We start from the raw sequence: 18,717 nt of genomic DNA, 5'->3' as shown, positions 1-18,717 counted from the left end.
GAAGCGAAAAAAAATTAGTTTTTTATAGTATAATGTTCAATAATTAACTGAGAATAAATGAAAATGACATAGAAGTTATTAAAAACAAAAACGGTATTCAAAAGATACGCCATCTATTGTAAGTCCTTTAACATTTTAGAAAATATAAAAGAAAAATAATTTCAAAATTTGTATTACTGCGAGGACCAAAGTCTTTTCAAAATAGGCCTATGTTTTATATAAATTTAATAATAATTGCTTTCAAAATATTAGAAGCTTGTTTTGTATTCCCCAACATTTTTTGAATTATTTTGCAATGGAAATTTTTCGCCCCGGTTTTTGGTAGCCTAAATAGTGCTAAAATATACCGTTTGTAAAATTTTTAATATTTAATCTTAATTTACTTTTCTACTTTTGCATTTTAATCTAAAATGTCTATATTATTGTAAAATTTAATCAAAAAATATTCTAAAACAAACATTTTATTGCATTATAAAAATTTAAATTTTCCAAAAAATCTGTTAAATTTTTTTTATTCTTATTTTTGCACAATTTACAATTTTTATACATTTTTGAAAAGAAGACACAATTTCTTTTCCATCGAAAAAAAATAATTCGAACAAATTTAAAGAAAAACATTGAGTTTAAAATAAAATTTAAATAATTTTCCATCAAAATGTTTTGACTCACTTTTCTTTCAATACAAAGAAACTCGCAGTAGATGGCCATATTAAATATTTCAATTGTTGATGTAATTCTAAGATTACTAAAACAATTGCTCGTTCTTTAGCCCTATTAACATTTTCTTCTGCCATTTGAATGTAAAAAAAGTGTATTTTTATTCTTATCTGTTGGAATGCTCAATTAAAAGAACTAAAACTATAGAACATTTGTACTAAAACAACTCTTTCTATGTTTTTTATTTTATATTTTGTTTGTTTTTTTTTCCTTTCCTTTCTCGCATTCTAAACATAGAAAATATTTGAAAATGCTTTAGCACAAGCTTTTGGCACAAGGTCAAAACTACAGTGTATTTTTAACAAAATTTTCGCAGTGTTCAACAGTGTGCTACTATGTACTACTGGCGCATTCGTTGCAGAGACGATAAATACTTTTTGATTTTGCAGTTAAGTACTTTTATGTTTAGTTAAAAGTACTTTAAGAAGGCCAACTCTGTTGGTTTGAGTTTTGACTTGTGAGGCGTTCATGTTCATGACAAACAAATAAATAATAGAAAAGTTCTAATTATACATATATTACTTAAACAGCAACTATTAAAGTCTCTATAAGAAGATGTACACTGACTATTAATCAGAAATTGATGAGCGAAATGTTTGATATTGACTGGAATTTTTATTTATAATTTTTTTTGCTGTTTGCATGATTGCAATGTGTTAATATTTTGATTTCATCAATATTTAAAAATAATTTAATGTTTAATTTTAGTATCTGCTACACAGAGAGAACAGATTTCTAGTTCTTAAGAATTTGTGTGGATGCAATTGAACCTATGGGTCAGTAATATGGCTTTTATTCAAAATCTGAGTTTAAGTTTTGAGCTTGTTTTGTAGACAAAACCCTAAAACGTCCGTGGAGGACGTTTGAGGGTTTGAGGGTGTGTCATAATGTACCCTCAAAAACACTGCATTAACAATTTTCAAAAATATTTAAAATTTCTAAAAAGGGACTTAACACATTTTCACAATAAACTAACCAACTTTTTTTTTCTCTGTGCACTTACGTACATTTTTTTTATAATATTTCTCACCAAAAACTATTCACGTAAATGAGTGTTATTATTCTATTGCTATAATCTTCCATAATAATTTTTGTTACTTCGAACCCCACTTGAGATTCTTCTAGCAATTTAGTAGTTGTCTCTAAAAATATTAAGACATAAACAGCAGTGGTAGATCGTCGTTATCATTTAAACTGATGAAATAAATCAGCATGCAATCAGCAAAACAGCGAGAAAAAATTAGTCACTTTAAAATAAATTTAAACATATTTTTTTTGTTGAATATGTTATTTATTCTACGTCCATTTCTATAACAATTTTTAATATTTATTTGTACACAAACTAATTGAAGCTTTTAGCCAAAATACTCTAATGAATGAAACTCGTATATAGTTATTGTTTGAATTGTATCTATGTATGTATCTATGATTATATGTATTTATTTATATCAGTAAGATATTGTGTAAGTAAGTGTATTGGTTTAAGTGTAAATTGATAAAAGTAGCACATCATAATCTGTACCATTGTCCGAAAGTTCGTACTTTGGTACGATTGGAAGTTATTTAAAAGAAAAAAATTGAAAAATGTGCACAATTTATTGGTTATTAAAAACAAGTCTGCAGTCAGTAAATTAAGTTTTTTAAAAAAAAAAAAACCATGATTAAATAATAATTACAAATTTCCAGTTAAACAACTTCTTTTGTAAAATAAATGAATGTATTATGTAAACTAAGTATGTTTATTTATTTAGTTATTTAGTTATTTATTTGTACATACAATTTAGTGTAAATTTAAACGCAACTGAACTTTGTTAATTTACTTTGACTTCAATTGGATTTAATTGTAGAAATGTGTGTCTTTACATATGCAAATACGTACCCAGCAATGGTGACTGATGATTGTCCTCGAACTAGTGATTTTACATATCATTAGCTTCACCATTGTCCAGCAGTTCTGGCTATGTTTCCCGAAATAGTGATTTTAACTAATATTTAGGATCACCTCTGGTTTTAGTATTAGCTATGTCTCTAGTTATTTTAACATGTGTGTGTCTTAAGGTAGGGTCACACATGAGAAATATTTGACGAAAAAGACGTAACCACTAAATAAAATACATTTGAATTCTTTTATTTATTTCAAAAACTTATTTTACTTAGGATGATTCAAAACAAAAAATTTAGTTTTATTTTATTTGATGATGTTTGATCTTACAAAACACTTGTAAGAGTAAACACGTCAAACAAATTTGTGCTAAAAAAAGTGGTTACGCTTTTTTGAGCAAATATTTGCCGTGTGTGACCCTAACTTTAGGCAGAAGTAATTGACCCTATGTAAATTACAACGACTAAACATTTCATAACAATTAACTCTTCGAAAGACTACTTATCATAGGCAAAATAATAAATTTCTAAAGTTCAGTAGCAGAAAAAATAAAAGTGGCTACAACCTAGATTACTTAGAGCCACAAATGTGACTATTGACTTCCCCCTTTATTACCAGGGAGGTATAAAGTAACCAATTGAGTTATATGTGCATTACAAAGAGTTCATACGTTTCAAATGACCCAAAATATATAAATAGGATTCAGCCAAGTGATCAGACATTAGTGACAATTACTTTCTATAAGGGATGCATAGCAGAGATCAAAAATAACTCGTCCATATACCAAAAAACCCATATTGTGATTTATATTTTTGTGATAAAAATAAATCACTGAAAATAACAGTTATAAAATTGTTTTTATTTAAATGGTTTGGTATGACCTTTATTCGTTTTTGTTGTTTTTTAATGGTTTGATGTGAGATAAACAATTCATTTGTTCTTGTTCTTAATAACTGGTACTTTCTCTGTTATTTACATACCATAACATATTTTTAGTAACTTTTAACAAATTATGGAAAGAGTATGATAAATATGAAGTAATGAAGTCTGAGTAACAGAAATGAGATTTTTTTTTTAATTTGTTATAAATCTTTTGATAAATTTTATATATTTAAACATCAAATGCATTTTTGCGATTTATTTTTCATGTTCGCAAATAATAGTCACAAGCTGACCTTTACGAAAAAAATAAATTATAATTCACTCATCCAGATTATTTGTGTTTGTTTCTTTTCTGTTTCTCTCAACCCCAAACCTAAAATGTTCTCGAATAAATCACTCTCTCAGTGATATATCACAAAAAATGAGAATTTACCATTGAATGAAAGTGAACCCGTTATTTTCGGTCTCTGATGCATAGTCTTCTTTTGTAATCAGTTCACTGTTGGGTGGTTACCGAATTAGATATTTGAACATGTGTGTGTCTTATGGGGAACTGAATAAACTCTACTTGGATTACAAGAACTGTTATCCGGTTTACAAAACGACAGATTGTGGCAGTAGACTCTGGATTTTACTACTTTTAAAATTACTTCCTTAAGTAAAATGTGAAAATTAGATTGATTATTTAGGGACAATAAAGTGTCTATTGGCACTACGTTAGATTACTTGGGATGTTTAATGTAATCTACTTTAATTTAATCAATTGACTTTTTTTTAAATTCCGGTTTTACAAATACATGGCGTATCTTTTGTCATTTTCAATGGGTACATTTCTGACCGATAAATTTAAATCTATAAATTAATTTCAATTTATAGATTTAAATTTGTATTTTCTCAAAATTATTTGATTTTCTAAATATCAATTACATATTTAGTATTTCTTAATTTTAACTTGAAACGGTATAGACGTTAGAACAACTATTTTTAAAACAGTTTCAATTCAAATATTTAACACATATTCAACTGGTATTCAATTATTTCGTAATTGAATCAATAACTCATGTCCTCAGAAACAAAAACAATTTTCTACTATATTTTGAGAATTAAATTCGATATTGACAATGTTTATAATATACAATTTTCTTTATTCAAATTCAATACTCGAAACTATTAGACAATTTTGTTTTTGAACACAACAACTAATTGAATAATAAAATAGTCTCCACCTAACATAATATCTACGATTTCAATATAAGCAAACGTCAAATTCAATTGCAGATAGCACCATCTCACGTGGAGACTTCAAATCAGTGTTACTCTTGGTATTATAATAAATATTATGAGACAGTTGTTATGAGAAATCTCATCAGCAGTTCTAGGCGACTGTCCCGAACTAGTGATATCAACTATTATTATTTGGTTACATGAGTAGTTATTTTATCTCGACTTTACTCTAGATTAAATAGAAACAATTAAGTGACGATTGACTTCACGCTAGATTACATGGGATGTATAAAGTAACCAATTGACTTCTATCTGCACTACAATGACCCAAAATATATAAGATATTATACGTGTCTTTAATTTATTTATTAATTTCCATAAAGAAAACGTTTTAAAAAATTAAAAACATGAACAGCTGTTTGAAAATTATGAAATGTTATAATATTGTGTTCCCCTTCTTCAAGATAAATATATATTTTTAAACAAATTAGTTCCGTTGTTTTGGCAGTATCCGAACTAGTGATATCACCTCATATTATATCAAAGTTAATCGCAATTGGAGACGCTGTGTAATAGACATACATACACTGCCATCAATAAAACTGTAGGGTATTTAAATTGTTACATACATACATAAATATAAATTTTATTTTATGACAAAGTTCAGTTGTAATCAATTTTTAATTTTGTTTTGGACTATGAGTTTGTTTTGAAATTATTTATTGTAAATTATTTAATGTTATTAAAGAATTTCCCCATAATTTATTCAATAAACTACTATGTGTAACATACATATTGATTTAATTAATGGCAATTATGTGGATATATACATATTGAAATGACCTCAACTAAATAAATATTTCCAAACTAAAATTAAAGTTTAGTTGGATTTTTGAGAACGTTTTCAAATATTTTTTTTCTAAAAAAATTACTAAAAACATTTTCTTTATAATAATATAACGTTTGTTGTTAAGACAAAATTGTCTGAGCAAAGGCACTATCAATTTTGTCATAACAAAGCAATAATATCTTGACAACAATTTTGACAGTTATCATGACAAAAATTTGTTAGGTATAGACATAGGGTAAGGGTGCAAGTATCACATTATTCCGTCCTATTTGAATTTGAAATACGTAAAACATCCTTATTTTCTGGAACACTATTGCACTATTTCCAGTTGTTATACAACATAATTATTTATTTTTCATTGTAAAATTTGTATTAGAGAGAACTTTCGAATTAAATTTTATAAAAACCAGCAATCTTAAATAAATATGTAATATAGTACATTTATAATGTGAGAATAACGAAGGCGAGAATGAATTTTTAAACTAATTTTAATGAAAATGTCTCACGAAAACGTTAGCATTTCCCATACGGAATGTTTGAAAATACACACACACAACTTGATGAAATGAAAATGCAAATGACGTCATATACATAAATAGGAAAATAGAACAATACAACCAACGCAATTCTTTGACATTTATATGAAAAAATTATTCTTTTTTATTTTTTTGCACAACTAAACCAGCAACTGTAACTGACAGACAACGATTACGATATTAAATCACAAATAATACCAATAATAATTGCTAATGATCATCCTCAGCGTCGTAACAGCAATAATAATAATTATAATAATAAAAATAATAATAATGATGACGATGTTGATGTTGATAAACGCACAATACAAATAATTGTTTTGTTTTATAGTTTATTTTTTTTGTTTTTTATATAAAACAAATAATTATGAATTTATAATATTGATGATGATGAGACGTTGTACAACATATTTTCACATTTCATTGTTTTTGCACAATACAGTGTGAATAACAAAAAGCTGTATGTTTCACCCTTAAATTTAGAAAGAACGATAGAAAAAAATATTTCAAATTTACCCATTACTGGTGCCATACAAATTAAAAATCTTGTCAATGATGTACCCGTACTGTGTATACATGACAAGCCTGCAAGGAGTAGGAGGAGGAGGTGTTAAAAATAAAAATAAAAAATATATTAAAAAATCATTACATTAGTTTTCTTGTTGTTGTTATTATCTGAAGTCGGAGAAAGGCAAACCCAAAAAAGGGTCTTCATAAAGTGGTGGATATTCTGTTATGATTCATTTTGTTATTTTTTCTATTTATTATTTATATAGAGAAATAAGTAATACTACTAAATAAATTAAATATAAAATAATAATAATAAGTTCTAGTTTGATAAATCATTTTGACAAGTAGTCATTTCAATTTAAGATTCCTATATCATCAGATCACGCCATAATTATGTTTCAGTTGCAGTTTAAATTGAAATTATCTTGAGCTGAAGGCAATTGAATTTTTAAGACTTTTATTATTTTCCTATATTAATGCCTCAGCTGAGTATGAACAATTAGTCTGTAATAGTCGCGGATCCTGGTCAACCATTTGGGGGGAGGGGTGTTCGTTGTGTGTGGTGAAATTAAAATTTGTTATACATTTTTTTTCCCTCCTATTTTTATATGAAAATATTTCGGGGGGAATTCCTATTTCACCCCCTATGGATCCCCGCCTGGCCTCTACACTATTCGGTACTGTTTGCATCTACTGAGATAGAAAATGAATTATCATTTAACATTGTACGACTAAGTACTATTGACATTGAAATTATATATAATCAATTATCAATATTATTTTTGAACAAAGTTTTGCACCGACAACAAAATAATTAACCTAGTGCTACCGATTTTATCGACTTCCGACACGAGTTTTAAATTATAAAATCAAGAAATGGAAAATTTAATCATGTGTTAACATTTGAAATATTATTTTGATAAACACCCAAATGCAACATCTTATCAATTTAAAACATAATACAAAGAGTACATTTTAAAAGTTTTATTAAATAACATTTTAAAATAAAATAATTAAAAAACTATATTCAAAATAAACCAATAAAGTTTGAAGTAATGCATGTAGATGACTTTTAGAGATAAGCTGAATCTAAAATAAACTATATCTTTATAACCTTTATAATTCTTGACAACGTGATCGGATGCATGTTAACTTTTCGATAATCAAATCAGCCAACAAATTTTATTTTTTATTGGAAAATTTCTCGTTGGTCGTCATTAAACGCCAGTGAATTATATTGTTACGAAATTGCATTAACGATTTAAATTTAACGGTCTGTAACGACTGCTTGCAACTTTCATAATGTTTAGACACATTTTCGGAGCTTGAAACTTCTACTTATCAACAATGTTGATAACACGCTGTTATTAACATTGTTTGTAAATATAACAACATTAACTGTTAAAGCTGCTAACATTAAGACCCCTTTCACACTAGGCAATTTAGTTGCACAAGTCTCTTGTGTTTGTTGATGCCAGAGGTAATGTCGGGTTAAGGAGAAGAAAATTTTACATGCTTTTTTGTTGTTGGGCAAGAAACTTGCGCAACTAAATTGCCTAGTGTGAAAGGGGTCTAAAATAGCTGCTAAAAGCTCTAGATATATAACATTCTAGTTTTGTCCTTTACCAGGACAAACAGTGTATTCTTGTACATTATAAAGTGTACATTTTCAATATAATAAAAACCGTAAAATAAAGTTTTTGTACACAAATTTTCACTTTGTCTTCACGTTTAGTCTTACATAGACCGGAAGATAATCATATCTTCCAACTGTAATAAAAAAAGTCCCCTAAAGTATGCAGTAAAAATTTAGATATTTTATTTGCAAATAAATAAGAACAAGCAGGTGTATGTTGGTTGGAGAAACTTGAAGAACTAACATAAGTAAATAGCTACCGGACGAAGCCGGGTGGTCAACTAGTTAATTTATAAAAAAAAATCTAGTTACAAATTTTCTTCCAAGTAGCTCAATTTCAAGTATCCAAAAAAAACAATTTTGAGTTAAAATTTTTAAACCATTTCAGGGCTTTGATCTGCTGATAGTATACTTCAAATTCCTTTGGTATAATTTGTGAAGTGATGAACCAAAATTTGTTGCACGGTGTAGCTAATTTTATATCATGAATTCCAGAAGACATAGTTCTTCTTATAATTCGAATATTAAAGCATACAAAATTTATGTTAAGGTCTGGATCCGCTGGTGCTTGCTATCCTCCCCTTGCAAAAATATTATTGTTCCGATTCTAAACATTTTCTACACTTTAATTTGTGATAATTCTTTTGTTTTGTTCGGTTTCCAAAAAGTAGACGTATAATTTTACTACATAAAAGTTAAATAGTGCGATAAATTAATAGTGCAATTAAAAAGTACTTTTTGAAAATTTAAAAATTTTGGGAAATTGATTTTTTCTAGAAGATTTCAACCCAATTATTTTACATTCACTGAGAACTGATAGCGGGACAAATTTTTCACTTGAGATTCATGATAGCATTTTGTTGTTATTCCAGATATGCGTGATTATCAACCTAAATTTAGTGTTAACTTCTTTTTTAACTATTTGAGTATTATTTCCTTTATATCATACGGATTTATTTAGAAAAATAGTTTAAAATATTTTGAAACCTGCTAATATTCAATGAGAGTCCTTTTCTAATATCAAAAAAAATCATCATTTGTTTTAAATATTTAAACATTTTTTATTTAAAAGTCTAGTACAGTTGTATTGCTTAGAATTCAAAGGAGCTAAGTCCATTTTTTTAAAATAAATAAAGGGAAACTCTAAAATATGTAAGGTAAAGTACAGCGTTTGCATTAAAAACGTGTTCCTTGAGTTTCCTGTAAAATTTTTAAAAATGGACTTGGCATCTATGCACTATATGTTTACGGTAAAATAGTTATAGACAAAAAAAAAAAAAAAACAAAATGAAACATAATTTGAATAGCGTTTATGAAAATGCCTAGTTTTGCAAAACCCTTTTTCTAACAATTTCATTCTCGTATAGTTTTAGTTATGAATGAAATCATTTACTAAAATTATTTTCACTAACGGAATAAATGTTATTTACTGTTGTATTTTTTGCCGTTTCCATGAGTTGTTGGTTTTATTATTTTTTTTGTATATAATTATAAACGTTGTTAGAAACAAACGTAATCAATCTATGGAATTGTAGTGAGATAAGATTAAATTCTTTAAAAAGCAGCACGTAGACCTTTTATTTCAAAAGCATTTGATTTGTTTAGAAAACATCTTAAAACTTTAGCAAAAGGTACGAAGTTTGAGTTGAGTTAATTATTTATTTATACATATTTTGCAAAATATAATGAAAATATGCTTAAAATCAGTGGGAAATTACCTTCAGTTTTTGTTTCCTTGGGTTCGGTACTAGTGGTAGCCTCCTCCATTTTTGCTGCAGTTTGTTAAGAATATTTATGGAGCCCCGTTGAATTAAAAATTTTTCGTTGTTTTTCTTATATTTTTGTTGTTGTTGTTTTTTATTCAAAAATTGTGTGCTTTTACATACACACTAACACCCGCATTAAATTTTATTACAAAAATAAAGAAAATTAAAAATAATTCGTTACTTTTACGTCAATCATGTATGTTTTGTGATTTTTGTTTGTTTTTTTTTTTGTATTATTTTTTATTTTTGTATTTTTGTATTTTTGCACACATGCAAACACCATCATCCATCCACCATCTATAAAATAATTTTGATGACAATTTTCTTATTTTTTTTTTTTATACACAATTTAAATAAATATTTTTTTTATATATCTTTTCTCGTTTCAACGAGTATTTTGAAAATATGTTGTCGTATATTTTTTATTTTTTTTGAAAATTTATTTTCCGTTTCTTCCGTTAAATTTGTTTCTTTTGAATTTTGTGTATATTTCTCTTTTAGTTATTTTTAACTAGATGATTTAATTTCATTATATATTTTCAATATTTTTTTATATATATTTATTTATATATTTATGCATATATGTATGTAGATTTGTATACATAAGTATATTTTTTTGTCCAACGAAATAAATTTGAAATAGAAAATTTTTAAGCGAAATTAATAATTTTGTGGTTGTGCAAAACAAAAAAATATAAAAAAAATATTGAAAAATATTAATTTTTTTTATTACTGTTTATTGTTATTACTATTTAACTAAAGTGTTGTTAGTCTATCGATGGTTAAAATGCTTTTACTAAATTTTAAACAATTGAAGCTTTTTGTTTGCCGTATCACGTTTGAAAATAATAAAAAGTTCTCATAACTATTTTTCATAGACAACACACACATATACTCATGCACTGGAAAAAATAACACATATTTATTTGAATATTTAAAAAAAAATATTTTCGATGTATTTGTCTATTAACTCACACATACACACACAATTGTTTACACACTGGTTAAATATTCGTTATCAAGTCGTTTGCAAAAAATCTCAAGTCGTTAGAAAAAAAAGGTGTTTGATATTTCGCAGCGATTTTTTTTTGAAATAAATTTGTTATGCCGTTACAAATCGTTTAAACACCTCTTCCTCTCAATTATATATGTATTTAAAATTATAAATTATTACTACAGTCTAATCATATTCAATAAAAGTAATTTTTATTTTTATTTCCGAACTGTCCCTGACTAGATGTGTTTGACTAAATCCATTAGTTTTCTTTTGGCTGATCGGAATTGTCGCTCAATCGAGTTCTACCTTTTGAATGACTAACTAAGTGTATTCGAAAATGTGTTCCACGGTGAATTTGATTTGCTCCGCCACACGTCGTTCGTTGCTAATTCACTTCGGCTCACTTTTTACTGCCGGCCTCTAAGACCTACACACACATTTCATATACACATACATCGAAACATTAGTATGTATTGATGCCACCACACTAATAACTTGTGCGTCCGCGAAATGCTAATGTTTGCCTGCCATGGATGGCACTTCAACTGTATGCAAATCAATTTTATACAATACTCACATTCATTCGTACATTCAATTTTGTATAAATTCTTTACTTTACTTTTCTATTTTATTGTTTTGTTTTTCGTATTTCTTGTCGATTAGTAAATTCGCATGTTGTTTTGGAATACACTAATTTGATGATTTTGTTGTTGCTGTTGTTGTCGTTTGTTTTTTTTCTATTGACAATTATTCTTGTAATTGGTGAGCATTGTTTCAGATGCTGCTCTTGCTATTGCTGCTGCTGCTGTTGTATGCAATTTATTCACATTTACTGTTACTTGAGCACCCATTCAACTTTAATTTTTTTTTTTTTTATTATTTTTGTTGCTTTATAAATAAATAAAATGTACTTATTGTATAGTTATTAAACAGCGACACTTGACAACCCTATAGTGTCATGTAAATAAGTACTGTGGGCTAATTGATTAAAAAAAAACATTTTATAACCATGTTCGTCTATCCGTATCCGTAGGCCCCAATTAACTTACATATATGATTTATACATCAATATATCCTCTATAGGCCCAGTTCGGTTACTATTTAAAATGGAAAAAACAACCCGAGAATGGCTGAGAAATTCTGAACAATTTTTGATGTATGTATATCTGGACCAGGGGCCAAATTACCTCATTCGTGGTCGAATGAGATATCGTATCGAAAAATGATTTCTAAATTTCTTGCTCGATATCGAATGCCATAATTTCAAATATGAAAATCAAACGATCAATTTTACTCGATATCGAATTAATCGATATCCAGCAATGAGTCGGGGAAAACATGTTTAACCCGAGTTTATTTTTTTTTCAATCAAAAATTTTTTTTAACATAACATTTCTATCAAACATATTTTTTTCATTAATAAAATTTTTTCAGAAACAAAATTAAAAAAAAAAACAAAAAAAACATTTTCAATCATTATCTTTGTTGAAGGGAGGGTGTATAAGATTCGACACAACTGAATAGAGTTCTCTTGTTTTGTATATTTTACTCTTTAAAACATATTTTTGCTAATTTCCCAAAGTTGGTTACCGTTACCGAAATTAACGAAAATGTCGTTACCTCTAAAGTGCCGCTACCGTTGTTCTAATAATAACATTATTACATATATTTAAAAAAATATTTTTTTTTTAATTTTGCTGAAATGATTTTTTCTTTAAAAAAAAAATATTTTTTGTGATAATTTTTTTTTTATATAAAAAACGCTTTTTTAAATAAGAAATATATTTTAGTGAAATAGTTTGTGTTTTCAAGTATTTTCGCTTATAACTCTGCCATTTATGGTCCGATGTGACATATGTACTCGCATTTACAAAGTATTTCTAACTTTTTTTGTTACTTACTCAGCTATTTCCAATAGCAACTTTCTCGGGACAATATTCGAAATATTCATCCGAAAACGAAAACCGGGTTTCTTTAACTTTACGATTTTTTGATACACCAGTTTTTTAAGACGGTTAACAGGTTTAAACGAAATAATTTTCTAAAGCTTTTTTGAACATATTTTTGAAAAACTTTGATAATATTTTTAAAAATATTAACATATTTTATAGAAAATTGTAATGGTAATTTTGAACTCGTTTTTTTTTAAATTTCAAAACGCAGGATTCAAAAGTCCGAAATGATGCTTAACGAAATCATTTTTGTACTGCATCATTACTTGCGACGATAAATGGATCCATTACGATAACACGAAGCGTAAGAGATCGTATGTGAAGCCCGGCTAGCCAGCCAGATCGACACCAATTTAACTTTTTTTCTTTTTTTCCATTTTTATACCCTTCACCTTCGTGAGAAGGGTATATATAAGTTTGTCATTCATTTTGTAATTTCTACATTTTTCATTTCCGACCCTATAAAGTATATATATTCTGGATCCATATAGATTTTTGACCTATTTTTGATCTATATCTGGATTACTAAGTTATTAATATAGACAATATGGATATCTAATGATAGATATTTCAAAGTCCATTGCAACGATGTAGATAAGGCTATAGTAAGTTGGACCTACAATAGGTCAAAATTGAGAAAAATATTTTTTAACCCGAATTTTTTTTCATCAAAAAATTTTTTTTGTCATACATTTTTTTCCAAACAAAAAAAAATTTAAAAACTAAAAAAAAAAATTTTTAAAAATATTTGGAAAAAACTTTTTTTAAAAAAAATTAAAAAACAATTTAAAAAAAAAATGTTGAAAAACAATTAAAAAAAATTAAATTTTGTTTACCTAAAAATATTTAAAAAAATTTTTATTAAAGTATAATTTGGTGAAGGGTATATAAGATTCGGCACAGCCGATTATTATGAGCTGCTGAAATCTGGCCAAACCATAACAGCGAACCTGTACCGAATGCAACATATTTGTTTGAAGCGACATGAAACCGTAATATTCCATCATGACAACGTGGCCTAGATGTTGCAATACCAGTTAAAAAGTATTTATAAAGAAGTGGTTGTGAAGTTTTGCCATACCCGTCTTATTGTCCAGACCTTGCCACGACCACGACCAACGATGCAGAACGCTCTCTCTGGGAGAGCTTCACTTCAGAACAGAGTATCTAAAATTGGCTTGATTCGTTCTTGGCCTCAAAATATGAGCAGTTCTTTTGGCTCGGAATCCATATGTTGTCAGAAATATGGGAAAAGGTCATAGCTAATAATGTTCAATACTTTGACTAAATTTAATTAGAAATGTTTAAAATTTTAAGCTAAACATTTGAAAAAATCCCTCATTTTTAAGTCAAACTCCAATAAAATAATTGATAAAGATTCCTTGAATATTAAAAACTGTTAAATTTACTAAGATTTAGTATACAATTCTTATGGCTTTATTCATAAACAATTTTTAAATTTAAACGTTTTAAAATCAAATTTTGTATGAAAATTTTGCTTTAAAACATTATTTATATTTATATATGTGTTTTTTAAATTAAAATTTTTTTTTTGTTTTTAATTTTTTTTTTTTTTTTTGTTAAAAAATATTTTTCCCGATTTTGACCCATTTTAGGTCCAACTTACTATGGTCTTATATACGTCGCTGCAAAGGTCTTTGAAATATCTATCATTAGATATCCATATTGTCTTTATTAATGACTTAGTAATCCAGATATATGTAGGTCAAAAATCGAGGTTGTCCTGGTTTTTTTCCTCATATCTCAGCCATTTGTGGACCGATTTTTAAATAGCAAACTTCTCGAAAGCATGTCTGACAGAATTATCGAAGATTTGGATCCCGAAGATGTCAGGGGTCGTCAGAAAATTGATTTCAACAGACAGACAGACGGACATGGCTTAATCGACTCCGCTATCTATAAAGATCCAGAATATATATACTTTATAGGGTCAGAAATGAAAAATGAAGAAATTACAAACAGAATGACAAACTTATATACTCGTATAAGGGTATACAAATTGTATGACATTGTTAACCCAAAAAATATCCATGACAGCGTATAAGTAATATGAAGTGCATATTAATTATATAACAAGTATACCTACTCGAGACAGATACTCTTGTTAAGAGAAAAAGTTCTGTGACAAATTAAAAATTGTTGGTACAAATATGCATATAAAACTGTACAAAATTTCATCAAGTTTTGAGCATTTTCTTCTATTTTAGTTTAGTTGTTAATTCTGAAGGAATCACAGTGTGAAAATGAACTATGTACTTATATTTTTCCGTCTGCAAAACTTAAAAAAAATCTTTATTTAAAATTGAATTGTACTTTTTCTTACAAACAATCCCACTGTATTATGCGACAGCATGTATGCAAATGTAAATTGCTTGATGGCGAATGTGTGCAAAAGTTTGCATTTACAATAAAGTAATTTATAAACAATAAAGTAAATTAGAAACATGCAGTTCTTTAAGGGTACAGATAGATAGAAACACATACATATGTATGTACATATTTATACACAGAATTAATGAAAATGTAGCATTTAAAGATATTTTTATCAATTGCATGTTGATACAAGAATACAAACGTATTTTCGCCAACTTAATAAACACATTCAAAGCACACATAACCAGTGCGTTTGAATGTACATACATAAGTACATACAATAAAAAAGATTGTTGCCAAAAATAAAATTTGAAAAACGTCTACGAACTCATTCAACTTATTGACATTTTATTTTGTGGTTAATTAAAATTAGATTTAATTTTCAATTCGATTGAAATAAATAAAAATAAATAACAAAATCTGTATAGGTATCTATGAATGTATGCATTAATTAACCCATTACAGCATAACTTCCGATTAATTGAAAGAAAAATATGATAAAACTATAGTATAAATGTTTAAATGCCTAAAAATATGCTTCACATTTATTATGAATAATTCATACGGACAACTACATCCAAACATATGTATGTATGTATGGCGTATGTATGAATTGATATTGATTTCTAACATAATAATTAATGTTATCTTTTGATTTTTCGTTTGTCTGCTTTTGTTATTATTGTTTGTTAATAATATGTAGTTGTTAACACTTGTCTTGTAATTAGAGTCGTTGTTCGACTGTGTATACGTGGCCGTGTACGTTTTGCGCTAGAGTCTCGTGAAACCTCGAAAAGCGTGTTGTTTTCTTAGCTGGTCGTTTGAAATCATTTATCGATTTATTAATTTCTCATGAGGTCATCGATATTGAAGCAGAAAATGAAAGCTGCTCTTAAGGAAACCAAACAACAACAAAAAATGTACTAAATACAAATATTAAAACTACATACATTGAAACATTGAAAAACGTGGGATGACAAGATTGTGCTTGAATTCTTGGTTTTCTAACAAGGACAGTCACATGGCCTTTTTTGCTTAACTCAGGCACACACATTTAAAGATGACATACATACATATAAATAAATAAATGCTTTGACATTCACAAACATATCAAGATTTTTAAAGGATTGTTTTTTAAACCCGCTTTTTTGTTTGGTTGTTTTTTTACTCACTCCTTAATATTATTATTTTTTGTTTCCGTTTCCTGTACAATTTAAATTTACAAATTAAATATGATGTCAACAACACTTTTGTCACTTATTACTTTTCTTTTATCTTTATTTTTCTTCTTTTTTTTCTTGTTGTATTATTATTATTGTTATTTTGACATCATGTCTCTGTAGAAGCCTAAAACTATTTAAATTGGGTTTCACTTTATTTACCCGGCGTATGATGATGTTGCTTTTGATTATAATGGGTTTTTCTCGTAAACCACCGGTAAAATTCTACTTACAACACTGTAGAGTCATGCGCATTTCAATATATTGTTGATTGACAGTGCAATTTAAAAAAAAAATGAAAAAAAAAACGAATTTAAAGTGCATTTTCTTTTTATCAGTTTAGTTGGTCTTTTTGTCATGATGATTATCGCCATCATCAGCATTGTCTCGTATTTTGTTTTTCGAGTGGTTTATTCACCCATTTTGAGGGTGTTTTTCTTTCTTTTTTTTTATCCTCTTACAAGATTACAAGACTTTGTTTTATTCTTTTATTGTTCTTTTTGCAAATATTTACATTTTGCAATTTTATGTTGCACACAACAATGTCTGACTAGATTTTTATTTTATGTTGGATGCTGTGATATGTTTTTTTCTTCTCGCATGATTCACAGCATGTATGCAGGCAGGCAGGCATGTTCAAGTTCATTATCGTTTGCGGCTGTTGTTAAGACTTTATGCTTCAAGTTTAATGTTGTAAAAAGTTCAATTGCCAAAATGCAAATAAAGTTCATATTTTGTTTCTCATTGAACAAGGCTTATAGGAATTAGGATGGCCCTATTTGCATGGAGCCAAAAATAAGATGCCCAAAGCATCTGTTGGTGTCATATGAAACTCAAGTTATCGACATTTTCCAAGGTCACAATGGACCCATGAATGAAAATCGATAATTTAAGATTGGTACCAAGTATCAGTACCATAGACAATAACTTGATAGGTAACTGAGAGCCAAAAACCTAAGTCTGTTGTCAAAAACCTAATTCATGAGAATGTATTGCATGTATTTTGTTTTTGTATTCAGAGAGTCATTTTTTCCTCACTTCTTCCGTTCTATGCGTTTATTCTATGATCGGTATAGTTTTGTAAAACATATTAGCTGAAGAGTATATCGCCACTATATTTATATTGAATTAAAACATGAAACAAGCACAAAAATGTTTTTCCTGTAAATTTTGTTTTGTTATGCACTTAAGATGTTTTCGCTGTAGGGCTTGATATATACAGAATCTGTATTACAGATTCTGTATATATCAATCTTATTTTTTGGAAGGGATAAAAAGATTGGAGAAACGTTGAACAAAGTGCATAGAGCTCAAAGGAGACTATGTTGAAAAATAAATTAATTTTTTATCCAAAAACCAGTTTTTCATACGAAAAGTCACGGACTTTTTCACCCAACCTCGTATATCTCTAAAATTTTATTTGTTTTCATAAATTTTTTTAACAAATTAAATTTTTTAATTGAAGTTGCACAAATTTTTCGAATCTCCTTTACAAGTTTAACTGAAAATTAACAATATCGGTCCAGAATACAGTAATTAAAGTCTACAAATCGTCTTTATAGCTCTCTATAACTTGTTTGGAAAGTTTCTTTGAGTTGTATCATCATATCAGAGAGATCTATGGATTTTTGTAAAAAAAAAAGATCAGCAATTCCTCAGCCTTCTTACGGTCTCAAAATATATTTTCTGTGCAACCAAGGATTACTACAGATACTCACAAAATCCATTTACTTTTTCCAACTCAAAAAACAATGTACATATTCGGACACAGCTAGAGTGTCCAAAAAACCGGCAAATTTAAAAAACCGGTTTCCGGTTTAACCGAAAAAGTGTGTTTTTGAAAAAACCGGTTTTGATTTTTATCTTTTAAAAAAAACCGATTATCCGGTTTCGGTTTTTGTCTTCAAAAAAACCGGTTAACCGGTTTATATTAAATTTTTATTCAATATGAAAAATACGCTAATTTAAAATTTTGGAATTCTTAATGTAATTGTCTTATATACTTTTCGAAATATTGCTAAATGCTACAATTTTCCATAAAATGAATCAATATTTTTAAAAATGGTATCAAAGTTTTTCAAAAATATGTTGAAATGAGCTTTTGAAAATATATTTCATTAAAACCGGTTAACCGTCTTACAAAAACCGGTT

At 27.5% G+C, this 18,717-nt stretch overlaps 1 protein-coding gene across 4 annotated transcripts in view; it reads right to left on the bottom strand.

The window, feature by feature from the left end:
* Positions 1–11,430, bottom strand: part of LOC135956063 (uncharacterized) — a 39,402-nt gene extending 27,972 nt beyond the window's left edge. The window contains exons 1-3 of one of the 4 annotated variants that reach the window (XM_065506546.1): positions 10,979–11,430; positions 9,956–10,514; positions 6,608–6,676 (exon numbers count right to left, since the gene is read on the bottom strand). In XM_065506546.1, coding sequence (XP_065362618.1) covers positions 6,608–6,676; positions 9,956–10,004 — 118 coding nt within the window. In that variant the 5' untranslated portion in view covers positions 10,005–10,514; positions 10,979–11,430. Of the gene's footprint in view, positions 1–6,607; positions 6,677–9,955; positions 10,515–10,736; positions 10,922–10,978 lie in introns of those variants that run through there. The other 3 variants (XM_065506548.1, XM_065506547.1, XM_065506550.1) reach the window with 3 other exon arrangements.
* Between the last annotated feature and the right edge of the window lie 7,287 nt (positions 11,431–18,717).

This window comes from Calliphora vicina, chromosome 3 (genome assembly GCF_958450345.1).
Source record: "Calliphora vicina chromosome 3, idCalVici1.1, whole genome shotgun sequence".
NCBI lineage: Eukaryota > Metazoa > Arthropoda > Insecta > Diptera > Calliphoridae > Calliphora > Calliphora vicina.
The sequence above is the reverse complement of the archived record's forward strand: the minus strand, read 5'-3'. Positions and strand labels throughout refer to the sequence as shown.